Below are 18,711 nucleotides of genomic sequence, written 5' to 3' on the forward strand. Positions count from 1 at the left end.
ACAGACTTTCTGTGGGCTTTTGCACTGGAAGTTGCAGTTATTCGGAATCAAAACCAGCCCGGCACCCTCTACAGGGTATCTAGGACCTGTGCGAACAGGATAAGCTTCTGTTTGTTTCCTTAGCTAATCAGATTGAAGAATCGTTACTGAGGCATGCAGAGTCTGAGGCAGAGTCCAAATCAGCCAAATCAGGAAGTGTCAGTTAGAATAGTTCATTCAATGCCAAATAACGTTCAGATAGCAAAATAGAGGGAAAAGAAAGATGGGATTGAGAGAGAGATAAAAGAAACAGAAAGAAAAAGTTTGAAAAAAATTCCAACAGTTAAAATCTGAAGGAATGAGACTCCACACGTGTCGGAGAGGTCATTTGGCAGTAATTAAGACGTATCGCGCCATTAAAAATTCACTTACACTTGAATGGATAAACCTTAACCTTCTCCACCATGTTTAGTGGGTATCTATCACGCAAGTACCCCAACTTCACGCCATTATAGCACAGCTTCTGGAAGAGCAGGGCAACTTGGACAGGCACTTCCTGATTTCGGTGTTTTACTGCGCATGTGCGGAAGCTGGATGTTGCTGTCCGATTTACATTTATAATACCGTTGAGTGCTGATAGCCTCACCTTTATTTCTACCGCAATATCTGGGCCAATGCAGATTGCATGTAGTTCAAAGATCCAATTACACTGTCCCAAGCTCAGAAAATTATTCTCACTACACCCACTGGTATTTCCATTTCTTCCACACCAGAATCCAGGTGACTTACCTCAATTGGTATCATTAAGGGCCTGTTTTTTGTTAATAATGTGTGACTTGCACTGTTTTCATGGGTTACCAGCTTCTGCCAGTTTCACTCACATCATTTTTGTAAAAACTAAACATACAGGAGAATAAATGGCCCTAATGAACACCCATTTTGTGGTATTTTCATTGGTTAAAATGCCTGCTGAGGAAGGGATTAAAGCTCTATAAACTCATTTTACTTGGGTTCCTTCATTCATTCCCATTAGAGCAGATATTTTCATCCAATCAATCCAACCAGCTCACAAAGGTGAAGGGACAGCATTCTCTTTCAGGCTACTAATTTAATTTAACATCCCTAATTACCTAGTCAAGAGACGATTAGACTACTGTAAATGCTAACAGCGCTTGAAGGCAGATACATGTGAACTCTGTCTGACTCGGTTCAACAGGATGTGAAAAGTGGAGACAAACTTCCATCTTTTACAGGTCAAAGCACAGCACACTTCCGACAACAAAGCTTTTCCTAGACACATTCTGCACTCCTACAAACATTTTGCCTTCACCACAAACCCTGCAGATGCAATTAAGCACCAATATCCTGCGGGTATTGTTTTAACTTTAAACACTGGTATGCAACCCGTGGTGAGCACTGAAAAACAAAACCATCTTTCCTTTAATCGATCAGGTGACTCCAATGTTTGCTTATTTTTCTCTCGAGAAGTCCTGCTGTAAACAGTTTTTGCAGCTTAATACCAACTCGGAGTTCAACTGTTGCCCTATTAGGCCAGTAAATAATCTGATACTAACTGTAAAATAGAGCTTCTTTACAATTAGTTGAGTAAACTAACTAGGAAGACTGGATGTAAGGAATCAGCACATTGTCTTTTTATCTCCGAGATTGGAGTTCATAATCCAGGCATGACTAATGAATAGTTTCTGTTTATGGTGATCATTGCATTCTTTTTCCTTCATATTATGAAGATCTCCTTTCTGCATTATAAGTGCATTCTGTGAAATGGGTTTTGGTTGTCTCAATCCAGTTCCTACTGGATATAGTCCTCTCTAGCACCAAACATGGCCCTAATCTAGCACTTAAATAATTGGGGAGTTAAATTCAGGAGTGGCCTAGTCTTATTCCCCCGCACACAAATGGTGAGTTCTGACAGCCGAGATGTTGTTTTTCTTTGCAACTGTCTTGGGCCAAACCAAAGTTGCAGCAGGGGGATATGAAAAGGGCCTAACACCTGCTTCAAGCATGGGTAAAGGGCCCATCTTGTTTGTCCTTATCCAATATGGCGAGCGATGCACGTCCATTCAGAGGCGGGCGCATGCTTCCTGCCGCCATTTTGGAACCTTAGAAGGCTACGTAACACCTGAAAAAAGGGCCCTATGCTCCCCAGTTTAACCCCCTTGATGTGGAAGTAGAAATGTTAATTTTTTTTTAAAAAAAAGGGCTATATCCATTTCTGATCACTAATAAAGACCTATTTTCCAGTTTAAAAACATTCAACTACTGAACTATTTCTAGCTTCACTGTTTTCTTTGGTTTTGTGGTTAATGATAACTCACCAGGTCCAGCCATGCTTGTTTGACATGGAGTATTTCTCCATTATAGCTGTGAGACGAAGGAGGGAGAACTTCTGCAGTAGGTTGAGCTGAGCTGCTGACTGGTTGCTGATCTGCAGTGAAGCTAAAGTGAGGCTGAGTCGATGTGAAATCTGGAAACTGTGCCACCGTAACCTCTGACGCCTGTGAAAAATATTGAACAAATATTAAAACAGAATAAAACCAAAGTGAGGCTGAGTCAATAAGAAATTTGGAAACTGGATGTAATAAAGGAAAATCAAATTACTAATCCACGACGCAGCAACTTAATGCTGATTAAAGAAATATTGCTTTGGTAGTGGAATCGCTTATACAGGTATACCTTTCAACTAAAACTTCCTGCCTTGTTATAATAAAACAACACCACCGAACAGAACTGATCCTGGACCTTTGTAAGTGCTGCCATTTTGGTTTGGTTGTGTGTTCCTGGCCCAGCTGCAGCCTGATCCCACTTCAAAAGCAATCTGGTATACAGAGGCAGATGCGAGGAATCCACCTTGAATTTTGTCTCCATGCTTGAATAAGGAAGGGGAAGTTAAAGACCAGCAACAACAGCCATGCTGAGGGTGCATTATCCTAATCATGTTGGAAAATATACAAAACTTAGATGACAATATGGTCCAGATGGATATGCACAAATAATAATCTAATTATGATGATCTACTTCATTGTGGGAAACAAACTTCAGGGGCATTGTATCAATTTTTAGAAATTACTCCTCTTCAGCTACAAAATGCAACACCATCATCAAGATTGGTGCAAACATCCATCATACAGTGGACAGAGGACACTGCATGGGTGGGATAAGATTAGTGCCTGTAACTCTCTGCAAACATCCAGTAGCTTTAATCGTTTATTAAATCTCTGCCGCTGCTGATTCTTCATCACTCCCGATGTTGGGTAATGGAGCAAAATGACATGGAACCTTACAAGGAATTATACTAGTGTTACAAAATGGGACTGAGCCTCATAGGGTCTAAGACCAGTGAATCAAAAACACGTGGGACCTTATAAAGAGTCAGACCAATAATTCAAAATTGAACAGAGCATCACCCATGTATCAGACCATGGAACCTCATGGAGTACCAGGTCAATGATACAAAATGGCACAGAGCCTCACAGGATATCAGACCACTAGTACATAAAGATGCAGGACCTTAGAGAATTGGATGAATTACAAAGGAATTCATCATCTGGACCAGAATATAGAAGGATTTGAAGAATGAAAGTTACTGCTCTCAGGAAATGCTAATACTGCTGTCATAACCATCAGCAATGTTCCTCTCTCTTGGTCAGAGGATTAGAGACTGCAACACGGTGCTGATGATTTTTATTCTCCAGAAGTAACAGCCATGAGCCAATTTTTTTACAATCTCTCAAGCTAGCAACCTGACTATTTCTGATATCATTACTGCATGTTCACCTTTTTCTCTTCCCTTCTATCATGCTTTTCACTAGTCTATAAGTAATTAACATGACATATTGCTTTTAGAATTAACCGTGTCATAAATCTGTCACATATCACAAAAAGCATATTGGATTTATTGAATTTCATCAAAGCATCACCAAGCTATACCAATAGATGAAGAGATAATAATTAGAAGCAGCCAACTAGGATTTCAGCAAAGAAAATCGTGATCTACATACCTGATAGAGTTTCTTTGAAGAGGTGACATATATGGTGGATGGTAGTTGGGGTGGGGAGGGGAACGGTGGAGTGCAGTGGATGTGGTGTACATGGACTTTCAGGTGTCATACATTAGACTATTGGAAAAGATTAAGGGATATGGAATTCGGGGAGGGTAGAAAACCATCGTTTATGGATTTCTCATCAATAAAGTGACCATACACGCTCCAAATGTCTCAATACTACATTTCAAGATTTCTAGTCAAGGTTTCCACTGGAAAAAAATTACTTATGTACATTTTGTATCCTTAAGTTTCAGCAATTTTATTTCTGAACCAAAGTGCTCTTCAGCGGTGAAATAAAGAGGCCCAAAAGATTGGGGAGCCCCAAATTTTAATTACCCGGGCATCTTAAGCAAACAAAGCACAATACCCAACATGAGTTTGGATACTATTACAGGTTTGAGTCTGATTTATGGAAATGAGTTTAAATCCCACTGAATGAGACTGTTGCTGTTTTATGATGACTATTTTACATAATTTAAAAATACTACAAAATAAACTATTTGGGGGAAAGTTTAACCTCACCCACATGTCGGATAACTGATGGGATCGGGTGCAATGCTGACTTTACAACCCGCCCGATTTTATACTCCGCTGAAGTCAATGGAGAGTAATGGAAAGTAATATTGGTCAGAGGGCAAAACCAGCATTCTAGCCGATCCCAGAGGTTTCCTGCTTGTCAAGTTCAGTTAAAATGAACCCCATTGTTTCTGCCAATTTTATTAAAGGTATTATGTTTTGATTAACATCACAAATAGGATTACATCGGCTATATGACACAGAAACATGCCATTCAGTCCAACCAGTCCAGGCCGGTGTTTGTGCTCCATTCGAGTCTTTCCTCATCTAAATCTATCAGCATAACCCTCTACTCCCTTCTCCATCAAATGCTTGTCTAGCCTCCTCTATACTATTCGCTTCAACCACTCCCTGTGGTAGCGATTTCCACATTCTCACCACTCTTTGGGTAAAGAATTTTTTTCTGAATTACCTATTGGATTTCTTGGTGACTAGCTTATATTGGTGGCCTCTAGTTATGCTTGTCCCCAAAAGTGAAAACATTCTCTCTGTATTCACTTTATCAAAATCTTTCATAATTTTAAAGACTTCTATTAGGTCACCAAATGAACCACCAGGTAGATAAAATTATCAATTGTTACACCTATTGACAGCTTAATTAAATGCCTAACTAAAGCTGTAAGATTCTGCCATTATTTCTGCAAGTCTCCGGTTTATTATCCAATTGAAAATAGAGCTCCAGCTTTTTAATTCGGATCTCCAGGTGACAAATTTTCCTTAAATAGGAAAGAAAATAGTATAACAGTACTGATTTGAATACATTGAGAATCATTAGCTGCTTCAGAAAATATTCTCTGGTGCATCTAGCAATCACATCCATATTGATAAGCTTCAGTTTGAATGTGCAACAAGGTCTAAGTTACCATCAGAAAGCAGACAGTAAGAGAATGTTAAGAGTAAAGAACAGTAGGCTGTATCATTGACATTTCAGTTACAGATTGCTTTATATTGGTTGACATTCCCAAATTGTTAATAAATTAATTGGCAGACACTTTTAATTGGGACTTGCATTCCATTTGTACCAGTAGTATTTACCTGCTAGGCATGAATAAACCAGGATATTTAGACTACCAACCTGCTAGGTCTGGTTAAAGATGCACCTACTCCGGAGTCCCTGCGGTCTCTCATTCCCACTGCTTCAGATTCATTGAGAGAGTGACCATCTCGATCCAGGTCACTGGGAGTAGTCTGACCATCTGACATAGAATGCCTTTCAAAGTCAAGCATTATCTGATTGGATGAGTGGAATTGGCGTTCACAGACTGAGAGCTCATCATCCTGTATTTCAGGTAACACGTTTCTTGACCAATGGTCTACAATCTGTTGCAGTCCATTCACATGCTGCAAGATATCATCCAAGTGAGGAAAAATATCTTCTTTTTCCAAGTCCATCAAATCGCCAGTACTGGCATATAAATGCGATCCAGGTACGTTGTCATAAATGCTGATTCTACTTCCTCTTGGGTAGCAGTTCTTGGGTTTATTAATACTGCACTTCTGTTTTCCCAGAGAGATACTTCCGGTCCGCCAGTTTACAGGATTGTAGTTGTCAGTAGGAGAAAGGCTTTCGATGGAAAGTGCCTTGGGAAAGGTTCCTGGTTTGTGATCCTTTGGAATGTGAACAACAAGATTTTCCTGGGAACGAAATTCATTTCTACGATTCTGATCTGCCACCTGCTTTATTGTTGTTCCCGACATGATGTCTACATCCTCAAGGTACATGCCACTACGCTTGTTGGCAAAACGTCGCTTTCGTGATTTTAAACAAGGTGTACTTACAGCGCTACTACTGGTTTCTGAGTGACTATCACTACTGGACTGAGTAGATGAAGAAAATCCACTCTTGGTCGAGTCTTTTGCTAAATTATTAAGGTTTCCATTGACTATCTCCACACATTGCATGGTCTTCAGAGACTCAGGCTCCTGTTGCAGTACAGGTGAACTAATAACCAGGGCTCCAGATCTCATGGATCCCTTTAACTTACTATGAGAAGCTCTTGGTCTTAATGTTTCCATACGTTTTAATAGATTCCTAGCCTTCGTTTTTGCATTCTTTTCAGTTTTTAGACCAAAACTGTAGTTCGTAATGTCTTTTGGAGTCTGTGGGAATGAACTATTCAGTGAGGTGGAGTCTGGCATTACTGTGGTTTCAGCCGAGTTCCGTAGAGAACTTTCTGGGCGTTCTGTGGTCGCACAGTTTGTTTCGACAGTTCGACCAGCTAAGCTCCTGCTGTCACTTCCTCCGCTGCTTTCACTGTGAATGGAGGAGACCTCAGGCTCGCTGAGGTCTGTGAGTACGCTCTCGCTGCTAGTCGTATTTTTCAGTTTCATGCCACCCGCAGAAAGATGGCTGTCTTGCCTGGGAAACAGTACATCAATGTCGTCCAGTCGTGACCACCTCTTACTGCTCCTTTGAAAGGTCCACTTGTCACTAATTGCACACAAGTCGTCTTCATCTGAGTCTTCACTCTGAAAGATTAATGCAAATATAGGAGTTATATTTTTTTCCCATTTATTAAATGAATGGCAGAAACCATGTACTTCACTTCTTTCTCCTCGTTCACCATGCTGTAAGATTTTGCAAGATAAGAATGTTTTCTGAGGTTTCATCAGTTGTTGTGCATGCAGGAAGTTGTGATAAATTAATGGGTCTTATGAAACAGCTTAAAATGATAGACAAACTTGCATAAAGGCATTTGGCCACAGCAGATTTGATGATTCTTAAAACCATTCCTATTGGGCAACAGCTGGTAGGACTACAAATCCTCTGTGCATATGTAGGTCCAGGGTTTTTAAAAAGTACAGTTAACTCGAAAACTGCCATCTCTATAAAAAAAACCCAGAGAGTAGAACCCCAAACCTTCCCGCTCCCCCCACCATTACTGCCTCCCTCTCCCAGTGATCCAGAAGCAGTTTGTGGTTCAGAGGATAAATCTTATTCGTCTCTAACTCTAACACTTCGTGTTTCACTGGCAAAATCAATGGCGTTAGCCGGAATTATGCAAATAATTTGCCAACTGGTCTCTTGTACATCCCGATTTCCATTGCCCCACTATTGGCAGCTGTCTCTTCAGCTGCCTAGGCATCACTCTGGAATTGTCTCCTTAAATCTCACCGCAGCTCTACTTTTCTCTCCTCCTTTAAGATGCCTATCTATTTGGCCAAGCTTTTGGTCACCTGGCCTAAAATCTCCTTATGTGGCTCAGTGTCCAATTTTGTCTGATAACGCTCATGTGAAGTGTTTTCGGACATTTATCTACGTTGTAAGGTGCTATATAAATGCAATTTGTTATTGTTTTAATGCCTCATTATTCACATGATGGTTAAAAATCCAGTGTGCGCCTTTAACAAAATGAGGGAGGTGCAGATATATAGAACCTTCGAAAACAATACACTCTTTCAGTTTCCTCAACAGGACACAGTAAAAAGATTGCATCACCGAAAGTCTTCTGATTAGCTGCGAGTTAACAGCCTACAAATTTCTTAAGCACTGAATAAAAGCAAATTCCCAAAGTGAAGGACTGCAAGAAGATGTTGTGTGCAGACACTTCAGTATTAAACTGTCAGAGAGCAACAATCACTCTCTTCTACTCCAGCTGAGAATGAGAGGCTGGGTACAAACCCCATTCAAAGCCAACGGATAGAATATTCAATCAAATCGGCAGTGTTTAAAACTCATTCTTCAGTATTATTTTTGTCTCTTGATAATTTATTTTTTCCTCCTGCAATAGACTATTAGCTCATTAAAAATAATCTCTTGATGCCACATCTGTGAGCAGGTAAATGCAGACAGTAAAAGCATGTCAAGAGCATGATGCTTTCAGGATGAAGTAGAATATGATTATATCAAGTATTCTAGGAACATAGTGATGTCCGGGCAAGTGAAAGTTGTAAAAAAATCATGAGTGATCTATTTGGAGAGGTCTATTCAAACTAAACAAGTAACAATTTTCATAGGGACTTTCAGTGTAGGCCTGAAAATACATTCCCCTCCCTGATAAAGAGCAACATCTGGGAGCCCCTGGCCAAAGGCCACCCTAAATGGAGGAAGTGCATCTGGGAGGGTGCTGAGCACCTCGAGTCTCATCGCCGAGAGCGTGCAGAAATCAAGCGCAGGCAGCAGAAAGAGCGTGCGGCAAACCAGTCCCACCCACCCTTTCCCTCAATGACTGTCTGTCCCACCTGGTACAGAGACTGTGGTTCTCGTATTGGACTGTACAGCCACCTAAGAACTCACGTTAAGAGTGGAAGCAAGTCTTCCTCGATTCCGAGGGACTGCCTATGATGATGATGATGACACTTATCCTGCACAGCAGCCTATAGCGGGCAAATGGCGCCGATCGTTTGTCATTACCACAGGGGCCAATTACAAAGGCGCTACATAAACCATATTAAATGCACTGGCTATTTCGTGTAGTTCAAGCAGTTGTTCACAACTCTCTTTCTTTAGTCCCAGTCACAGCATCCTGTAAGAGGACATATTCCGGCTCCCTTTTAAAATTAACAAATGACAAACTTTTCTGTTACCAGTGACAAAGATGAGCGAGCAGACTCGGCCCATTTAACTCACTCTCCTACACACTTTCTGTCCGTCGCCATCTCAGTCTGATCACCTCTGAAACAGTTCCAGGGCTTGCAGTGAATGTGGAGTCTAGTTACACGAGACAGTGAGTAACTGCAATGGGGCACTTAGACAGTAAATGGAGTGTGGGAGCACTAAGCTTTCCCTTTTCCTCTGTCTATCACTAAGCCTGTTATATTTTCTGAACAATTAATTGTAAACTTTATCTCTGTTAATTATGCAAAACTGAACGCTATTTACTTTGACAGGTTTACAATGGATGTAAAGCAGGGCTACAGTAATGGCAGGAGCAACAGCAGCAGGGATTGTGGTATCAACAATCCACTTTTATATAAAGGTTGATGATTTAAATAAACTGGGTTAAGACAGAAGAACACAGCTAGAGAGAAACTGATAATGAGAAACTGAAAGCGAGAAAAAAATAACTTACACAAAAAGTTTTGTTTCTCCTTCCCCCTTCAGTTAGGAAAGAGAAAGAAACCCAAACAGATAAACAGCAAAAAGAAAATACCCTGACAATATGGACTTAACCAACTTCTGTTAAAACGGTTTTCTTACAAAAACTGGCAGTGATAACTAAATACTAGTGAAATGCAATGTCTTGAAGAAATGGTTATGCTGTTGTAGTTATAAACACATGGCGAGGGTGACTGATCTTGTATTCTTCAACCTTGTTTTTTTTAGATTAATGGCCCTGACTGGCATGTGTCAGCGAGTTGCTTGCGATTACCCATTGAAGAGGCACACAAATGCTGAAAACGTTGAGTATTCTACATTAATCTTCAAAGTCTTTATCAGTGAGCCTAATGCATACTGAAGGGTTCAACTTAAACAAACTAAAATGCACTGTTCTCTTTCACTAATCTTGAAATGGTTAAAATGAAATTCATTATAATTGCTCTTTATACTGGTATCCAGAAGTGTATCTGAAAACAAACAAATTCTCTTTTCATCAATGCAAATTTTCAATATAGCCTATTGAAACCAATTTCAAAAGCAGCTATTGCACAGGTATATGCAAGATATTTACAGAGGAAATATCGTGGGGATAATTGAATCTAAACAATAGGAGGGTTCTGGGGGGCAAATGGGTAGACCTGCGAATCTTTTACTCCGATTAACTTTGCCTCTCCTAATTGAATGGCACTCCTTACGAAGTAAAACTTTTAAAATATTGGAACGGACTTTGCAGTAGAAATAATGGTGAGGCTAACAGTGCTCACCAGTATTTACGTGGAAATCAGACTGTAACTTCCAGCAACTACACGTGCAGTTAAACGGGGAAATCTGGAAGTTGCTGTCCGAGATGCCCTGCTCCTCCAGAAGCTGCGTGATAACGGTATCTCGCCGTCTGACTCACCATTCAAATACATTAAACGGCGTGAAGTTCCTGTACTTACCTCATAGATATGGACTAAACGCACCAGAATAAGATAGGACTTGTCCATTCCAGTGTAAGTACCTATTAACGGTATGATAAATCTTATTTACTGTCAAACAACCTCCCTCGTACTGAAAATTAACTAAGTGTAATCCTTAATTATTGTTGGAGTTTTTAATCAAAATAAATCATTTTTTTAAACTATTTTTTCCCTGTCTCTTTTCTCTCTCCTTTAATCTAATCTTTCTTTCCCTCTCTATTTTGCTTTCTGTACCTGATTTGACATTGAATTCACTATTCTAATTGACACTTCTTGGTTCAGACTCTCTGCTGCTCGGTAACGCTTTTTTAATCCGATTGGTCAAGGAGACACACAGTTGCTTACCCTGTTCACACAGGTCCGAGATGCTCTGTAGAGTGCACTGCGATTTTCGGACAGCTGCTGGACAGGAACCTCCAGTGCAAAAGCCCGTAGAAAGTCTATGGCAATGTGCAATGGACAGCTAGTTCCATTTGATCGACGCTAACCACAAAATCTGGCCCGTTCATCCTGAAAGAATAGCCTCTTCATAACTGAGGTTCTTACAAAGGGTGTGGCACAGTGAGTAAAATCTCCATGTAAATCCTTGAAAACAAGACCTACATTGACATAGCGCCTTTCACAACCGCAGGAATACCCGAAGTACTTACAGTCAATGAAATACTTTTGAAGTGTAGCCACCGTTGTTCTTCAGGCAAACGCAGCAGCCAAGTTGCACACAATAAGGTCCCACAAACAGCAATGAGATAACGACCAGTTAATCTGTTTTGATAGTGTTGGTTGAGGGATAGATATTGGCTAGGACACTGGAAAAACTTTCCTACTCTTATTCGAATATAACCATTGGATCTTTTGCCTCCATGCAAGAGGGCAGATGGGGCCTCGAGTGAGACCTAACATCACTACCAGGTCTTCCATCACCACAGAGCTTTCTGCGAACAACTAATGGCATATTTATACGAGAAAGCGTGCGTTATGTTCTACAGTGCTGGCCCCCACCCTCACCACTGATGCAACTGCCCTGAAACAAGATCGACTTTAGAACAGCTGTGCATTTGTTTTAAATTTACTGTTCGTGACTATTTTCTTTGGTCCCAGTAGTTTCTTCAGTGACTGTGGAAAGAGACTGTACAGGCCAATGGGAGCAAAACCATTATTCTGCTGTATGAAAGTGGGTAGGAGTTGTTGGCTGCCTTGGTCTCTGCCTCTGATGTTGCTCAGAGAAGCATGATTGAAAACCACTGTCTGGTTTGCTTTACAGCACTGCTGCCAAGTTAGGTTCTTGACAGTGACAGGAATGATGTTAAAGGACTATCAGTATCTGGTTACTTTGGCTCCCTATTGGCTCTGGGACTGGTAGTATAGTGGTTATGTCACTGGATGAGTAATCCGGACTAATGATTCAGAGACATGAGTTCAAATTCCACCATGGCAGCTGGGGAATTTAACTTCAGTTAATTAAATACGTCTGGAATAAAAAGCTAGCATCAGTAATGGCATCAGTAATGGTGACCATGAAACTATCGGATTGTCATCTGGTTGACTAATGTCCTTTAGGGAAGGAAATCTGCCGTCCTTACCTGGTCTGGCCTATATGTAACTACAGATCCACAGCAATGTGGTTGACTCTTAACTGCCCTCTGAAATGATCTATCAAGTCACTCAGTTGTAACAAACTGCTACAGAAAACAATAATAAGAATAAAACCGGACGGACCACCCAACATTGACCTCAGCACCAACTTGGACATGACAAGGGCATACCCAGCCCAGTCGACCCTGCAAAGTCCTCTGCACTAATCTCTGAGGACCTGTGTCAAAATTAGGACAGCTGTCCCACAGACTAGTCAAGCAACAGCCTGACACAGTCATACTCACAGAATCATACCTTTCAGCCAATGTATCCGACTCCTGCATCAGCATCCCTGGATATGTCCTGTCCCACCGGCAGGACAGACCCACCAGAGGTGGCAGCACAATGGTATACAGTCGGGAGGGAGTGCCCCTGGGAGTCCTCAACATTGACTCCAGATCCCATGATGTCTCATGGTTTCAGGTCAAACATGGGGAAGGAAACCTCCTGCTGATTACCACCTGCCCCTCTCCCTCAGCTGATAAATCAGTGCTCCTTCATGTTGAACACCACTTGGAAGAAGCATTGAGAGTAGCAAGGGCACAGAATGTACTCTGGGTGGGGGACTTCAATGCCCATCACCAAGAGTGGCTCGGTAGCACCACTACTGACCGAGTCCTGAAGGACATAGCTGTCAGACTGGGCCTGAGGCAGGTGGTGAGAGAACCAAAATGAAGGAAAACCCTACCTGAACTCGTCCTCACCAATCTACTTGTCGCAGCTGCATCAGTCCATGACAGCATTAGTAGCAGTGACCACGGAACAGTCCTTGTGGAGACAAAGTCCTTTCTTCACACTGAGGACACCCTCCATTGTGTTGTGTGGCAGGACCACCGTGCTAAATGGGATAGATTCAGAACAGATCTAGCAGCTCAAAACTAGGCATCCATGAGGCGCTGTGGGCCATCAGCAGCAGCAGAATTGTATTCCACCATAATCTGTAATCTCATGGCCCGACATATCCCTCACGCTACCATTACCATCAAGCCAGGGGACAAAACGTGGTTTAATGAGGAGTGTAGAAGAGCACGCCAAGGGCAGCATCAGGTATACCTAAAAATGAGGTGCCAACCTGGGGAATTTACAATACAGGTCTACATGCATGCTAAACAGTGGAAGCAGCATGCTAGAGACAGGGCTAAGCGATCCCACAATCAACAGATCAGATCAAGGCTCTGCAGTCCTGCCACATCCAGTCATGAATGGTGGTGGACAATTAAACAATTAACGAGAGGAGGAGGCTCCACGAATATGCCCATCCTCAATGATGGCGGTGTAAAAGACAAGGCTGAAGCATTTGGAACGATCTTCAGCCAGAACTGTAGAGTTGATGATCCATGTCGACCTCCTCCTGAGGTCCCCACCATCACAGAAGCCAGTCTTCGGCCAATTCGATTCACTCCACGTGCTATCAAGAAACGGCTGAGCACACTGGATAAGCAAAGGCTATGGGCCCTGACAACATCCCGACTGTCATGCTGAAGACTTTTGCTCCAGAACTAGCTGCGTCTCTAGCCAAGCTGTTCCAGTAGAGCCACAACACTGGCACCTACCCAACAATATGGAAAACTGCCCAGGTTTGTCCTGTCCACAAAAAGCAGGACAAATCCAATCCATCCAATTACCGCCCCACCAGTCTACTCTCAATTATCAGCAAACTAATGGAAGTGCTATCAAGCGGCACTTACTCATCAATAACCTGCTCACCGTTGCTCAGTTTAGATTCTGCCAGGACCACTCAGTTCCAGACCTCAACATGGACAGAAGAGCTGAATTTCAGAGTTGAGGTGAGAATGACTGCCCTTGACATCAAGGCAGCATTTGACTGAAAGTGGCATCAAGGAGCCCTAGTAAAATTGAAGTCAATGGGAATCCGGGGGAAAACTCTCCACTGGCTGGAGTCATACCTTGCACAAAGGAAGATGGTTGTGGTTTTTGGAGGTCAATCATCTCAGCCCCAGGACATCACTGTAGGAGTTCCTCAGGGCAGTGTCCTAGGCCCAACCATCTTCAGCTGCTTCATCAATTACCTTCCCTTCATCATAAGGTCAGAAGTGGGGATGTTCACTGATGATTGCAGAGTGTTCAGTTCCATTCGCATATCCCCAAATAATGAAGCAGTCCATGCCCGCATGCAGCAAGACCTGGACAACATTCAGGCTTGGGCTGATAAGTGGCAAGTAACATTCACGCCACACAAGTGCCAGGCAATGACTATCTTCAACAAAAGAGAGTCTAACCACCACACCTTGACATTCAATGGCATTACCATCGGCTCCCCAAAGCCTTTCCACCATCTACAAGGCACAAGTCAGGGGTGTGATGGAATACTCTCCACTGCCTGGATGAGTGAAGCTCCAACAACATTCAAGTAGTTCAACACCATCCAGGACAAAGCAGCCTGCTTGATCGGCACCCCCTCCACCACCGTAAACATTCACTCCCTCCAGCACCGGTGCACCGTGGATGCAGTGTGCACCACCTACCAAGATGCACTGCAGCAACTCACCAAGGCTTCTTCGGCAGCACCACCCAGACCCGTGACCGCTACAACTTAAACGGACAAGGGCAGTAGGTGCATGGGAACACCATCAGGGATAGTATTAAAGCCAAGGAAGTGGCATACAAATTGGCCAGAAATAGCAGCTAACCGAGGGACTGGGAGAAATTTAGAACTCAGCAGAGGAGGACAAAGGGTTTGATTAGGGCAGGGAAAATAGAGTACGAGAAGAAGCTTGCAGTGAACATTAAGACGGACTGCAAAAGCTTCTATAGATATGTAAAGAGAAAAAGGTTAGTAAAGACAAACGTAGGTCCTCTGCAGTCAGAATCAGGGGAAGTCATAACGGGGAACAAATAAATGGCAGACCAATTGAACAAGTACTTTGGTTCGGTGTTCACTAAGGAGGACACAAACAACCTTCCGGATATAAAAGGGGTCAGAGGGTCCAGTAAGAAGGAGGAACTGAGGGAAATCCTTATTAGTCGGGAAATTGTGTTGGGGAAATTGATGGGATTGAAGGCCGATAAATCCCCAGGGTCTGATGGACTGCATCCCAGAGTACTTAAGGAGCTGGCCTTGGAAATAGCGGATGCATTGACAGTCATTTTCCAACATTCCATAGACTCTGGATCAGTTCCTATGGAGTGGAGGGTAGCCAATGTAACCCCACTTTTTAAAAAAAGGAGGGAAAGAGAAAACAGGGAATTTATAGACTGGTCAGCCTGACATCGGTAGTGGGTAAAATGATGGAATCAATTATTAAGGATGTCATAGCAGCGCATTTGGAAAGAGGTGACATGATAGGTCCAAGTCAGCATGGATTTGTGAATAAGGAAATCATGCTTGACTAATCTTCTGGAATATTTTGAGGATGTTGCCAGTAGAGTGGATAAGGAAGAACTAGTTGATGTGGTGTATTTGGACTTTCAGAAGGCTTTCGACAAGGTCCCACACAAGAGATTAATGTGCAAAGTTAAAGCACATGGGATTGGGGGTAGTGTGCTGACGTGGAGTGAGAACAGGTTGGCAGACAGGAAGCAAAGAGTAGGAGTAAATGGGTAATTTTCAGAATGACAGGCAGTGACTAGAGGGGTACCGCAAGGTTCTGTGCTGGGGCCCCAGCTGTTTACATTGTACATTAATGATTTAGACGAGGGGATTAAATGTAGTATCTCCAAATTTGCGGATGACATTAAGTTGAGTGGCAGTGTGAGCTGTGAGGGGGATGCTATTAGGCTGCAGAGTGACTTGGATAGGTTAGGTGAGTGGGCAAATGCATGGCAGATGAAGTATAATGTGGATAAATGTGAGGTTATCCACTTTGGTGGTAAAAAGAGAGAGACAGACTATTATCTAAATGGTGACAGATAAGGAAAAGGGGAGGTGCAACGAGACCTGGGTGTCATGGTGCATCAGTCATTGAAGGTTGGCATGCAGGTACAGCAGGCGGTTAAGAAAGCAAATGGCATGTTGGCCTTCATAGCGAGGGGATTTGAGTACAGGGGCAGGGAAGTGTTACTACAGTTGTACAGGGCCTTGGTGAGACCACACCTGGAGTATTGTGTACAGTTCTGGTCTCCTAACTTGAGGAAGGACATTCTTGCTATTGAAAGAGTGCAGCGAAGGTTCACCAGACTGATTCTCGGGATGGCGGGACTGACATATCAAGAAAGACTGGATCAACTGGGCTTGTATTCACTGGAGTTCAGAAGAATGAGAGGGGAGCTCATAGAAACATATAAAATTCTGACGGGTTTAGACAGGTTAGATGCAGGAAGAATGTTCCCAATGTTGGGGAAGTCCAGAACCAGGGGTCACAGTCTAAGAATAAGGGGTAAGCCATTTAGGACCGAGATGAGGAGAAACTTCTTCACCCAGAGAGTCGTGAACCTGTGGAATTCTCTACCACAGAAAGTTGTTGAGGCCAATTCACTAAATATATTCAAAAAGGAGTTAGATGTAGTCCTTACTACTAGGGGGATCAAGGGGTATGGCGAGAAAGCAGGAATGGGGTACTGAAGTTGCATGTTCAGCCATGAACTCATTGAATGGCGGTGCAGGCTCGAAGGGCCGAATGGCCTACTCCTGCACCTATTTTCTATGTTTCTATGTTTCTATGACCTGCAAGTTCTCCTTCCAATTACACACCAATCTGACTTGGAAATATATTGCCGTTCCTTCATTGTCGCTGGGTCAAAATCCTGAAACTCCCTCCCTAACAAGCACTGTGAGAGTACCTTCACCACACAAACTGCAGCGGTTCAAGGTGGCGGCTCACCAAGCAAGGCAAAATTAGGGATGGGCAATAAATAGTGGTCTTGTCAGCGATGCCTACATCTCTGGATTGAATTTTTTTTTAATTATGCTAGTGGGAAGAAGAAAAACAGAGAAACTGAGTCCACTATAATTGACACTTAAGGCCAAGGACTCAGATATTAAAATATTCATTTCAGTCCCAGAACTGCGAGATCTTTAGAATTTATACACTAATAACATTTTATATTTGTTATAATTTAATGATAGCACATTCAAAGGCCTCTCCCTGCTTTATGTATTGCTCTCAATGGAGTTATGCTGTAAGAATAGGAGAATAGTCCCAAATTTAATTTAATTATAATGCCATCTTTTAATTTAACTCTAGCTGCTGTGATTGAAATTGTTAATGAGTAAATAAGACTGTATGATGTAACCCATATTTGCTTTCATTTGAGTCAGTGTAAACACTGGAATGATTACCATGAATTACCCTCCCTCTGGACCTTCCTGTCAAACCCCTCTTCCACTTCATTAACTGCTTCCCATTTCTACATATGGTTTGATTTCTGCAGGTACATAATGTAACCTTGTGATAATGTTTGATGTTGGCTAGAGTAAAAAAAAACGTGTGTAGATAAATGTCATTCAAGTCGGCTGTGCATCCACACAGATCTCAAGATTGACAACACAATTGCTTTTATAAATTCCTCAGAGGAAAAACTGCTCATAAAGAAGCTTCAATCTCCATCTCTCAGCTCATTTGCACAGCAATTGGAGCAGCTGCACAAATGCAGTGTTCAATTTCAATTAGATTCCTGTATCAGAATGAGCCAACCAAGCCCCTAGTTATTGCAGTCAGACAAGAACTTATACAGAGATTCATTAAAAGCTGAAATATATGGGTACAAAAATCTGCAGCTGTCTTACAAACTGTGAATTTCCAGCAGGGCTTGTAAGATGGCAATCTGGAATCGGTACGATTTGTCCCCTTCTTTAAACTATGGCAGCAAAGACAAAATACGGTGCCCCTAACACTCCCCTAACTAAGATCAGCTAACAAAACACATGCTGGGGGTTGAATCTGGAATCTTCAGGGCTCAGCTGCTCACTGAATAAACCCGCTAAGCCAGTCGGCAAGAATCGCAAGAGAGTCGAACACAGCAGCAGAGAAAATGGGTGAGTGGGGTAGGCGTAATTTTCTCTCTCTCGCTCTCTCTGAACCCCTTCCTTCACATCTATATCTCTCTTCCCCTTCATTTCTCTCTCTTCCGCTTTTCCACTTGTGTGTCTCTCTCATCCCTTTCACCTCTCACTCTCTTCCCCTGTCACTTCGATTTCCATTTCCTTTTTCTGTCAGCAGGAACTATTTATCTTTGCTGCCGTTAGCAGTCTGCCTCCAGAGGCACAGATTGGATTACTTCCTCAGGACTACTTGGCATCTGAGCCCTAACTCTAAGATAAGGTATTAAGGGCAATGTGAGTGGCCATTACATCAGTCCACGTGGCACAACCTTCCTCAATGTCCTTTTAATACAGGAACATATTGGTCATTCTAATAAATCTACAAATGAAAAGCAGGGTTAGTAAGGCTGGATAGTGTAGTGTGTTAGCACATCTGCTCGAGCTGAAATTCAGCACAGACAAATGGTTTGGATTCTCTCTCCACAGACTCCAGCATTCTACACAAAATGAGTTGGG

General features: G+C 42.4%; 1 protein-coding gene across 3 annotated transcripts in view; it reads right to left on the bottom strand.

Annotated features, from left to right (window-relative positions):
- LOC139275203 (stAR-related lipid transfer protein 13-like) overlaps positions 1-18,711 on the bottom strand; it is a 603,587-nt gene that overhangs the window by 24,821 nt on the left and 560,055 nt on the right. For 2 of the 3 annotated variants that reach the window (XM_070892344.1, XM_070892345.1), the window contains exons 5-6: positions 5,695-7,088; positions 2,316-2,495 (exon numbers count right to left, since the gene is read on the bottom strand). In XM_070892344.1, coding sequence (XP_070748445.1) covers positions 2,316-2,495; positions 5,695-7,088 — 1,574 coding nt within the window. Of the gene's footprint in view, positions 1-2,315; positions 2,496-5,694; positions 7,089-7,569; positions 7,577-9,871; positions 9,896-10,453; positions 10,528-12,715; positions 12,722-18,711 lie in introns of all 3 variants that reach the window. The other variant, XM_070892343.1, reaches the window with a different exon arrangement.

This window comes from Pristiophorus japonicus, chromosome 10 (genome assembly GCF_044704955.1).
Source record: "Pristiophorus japonicus isolate sPriJap1 chromosome 10, sPriJap1.hap1, whole genome shotgun sequence".
In the NCBI taxonomy this organism is placed as follows: domain Eukaryota; kingdom Metazoa; phylum Chordata; class Chondrichthyes; family Pristiophoridae; genus Pristiophorus; species Pristiophorus japonicus.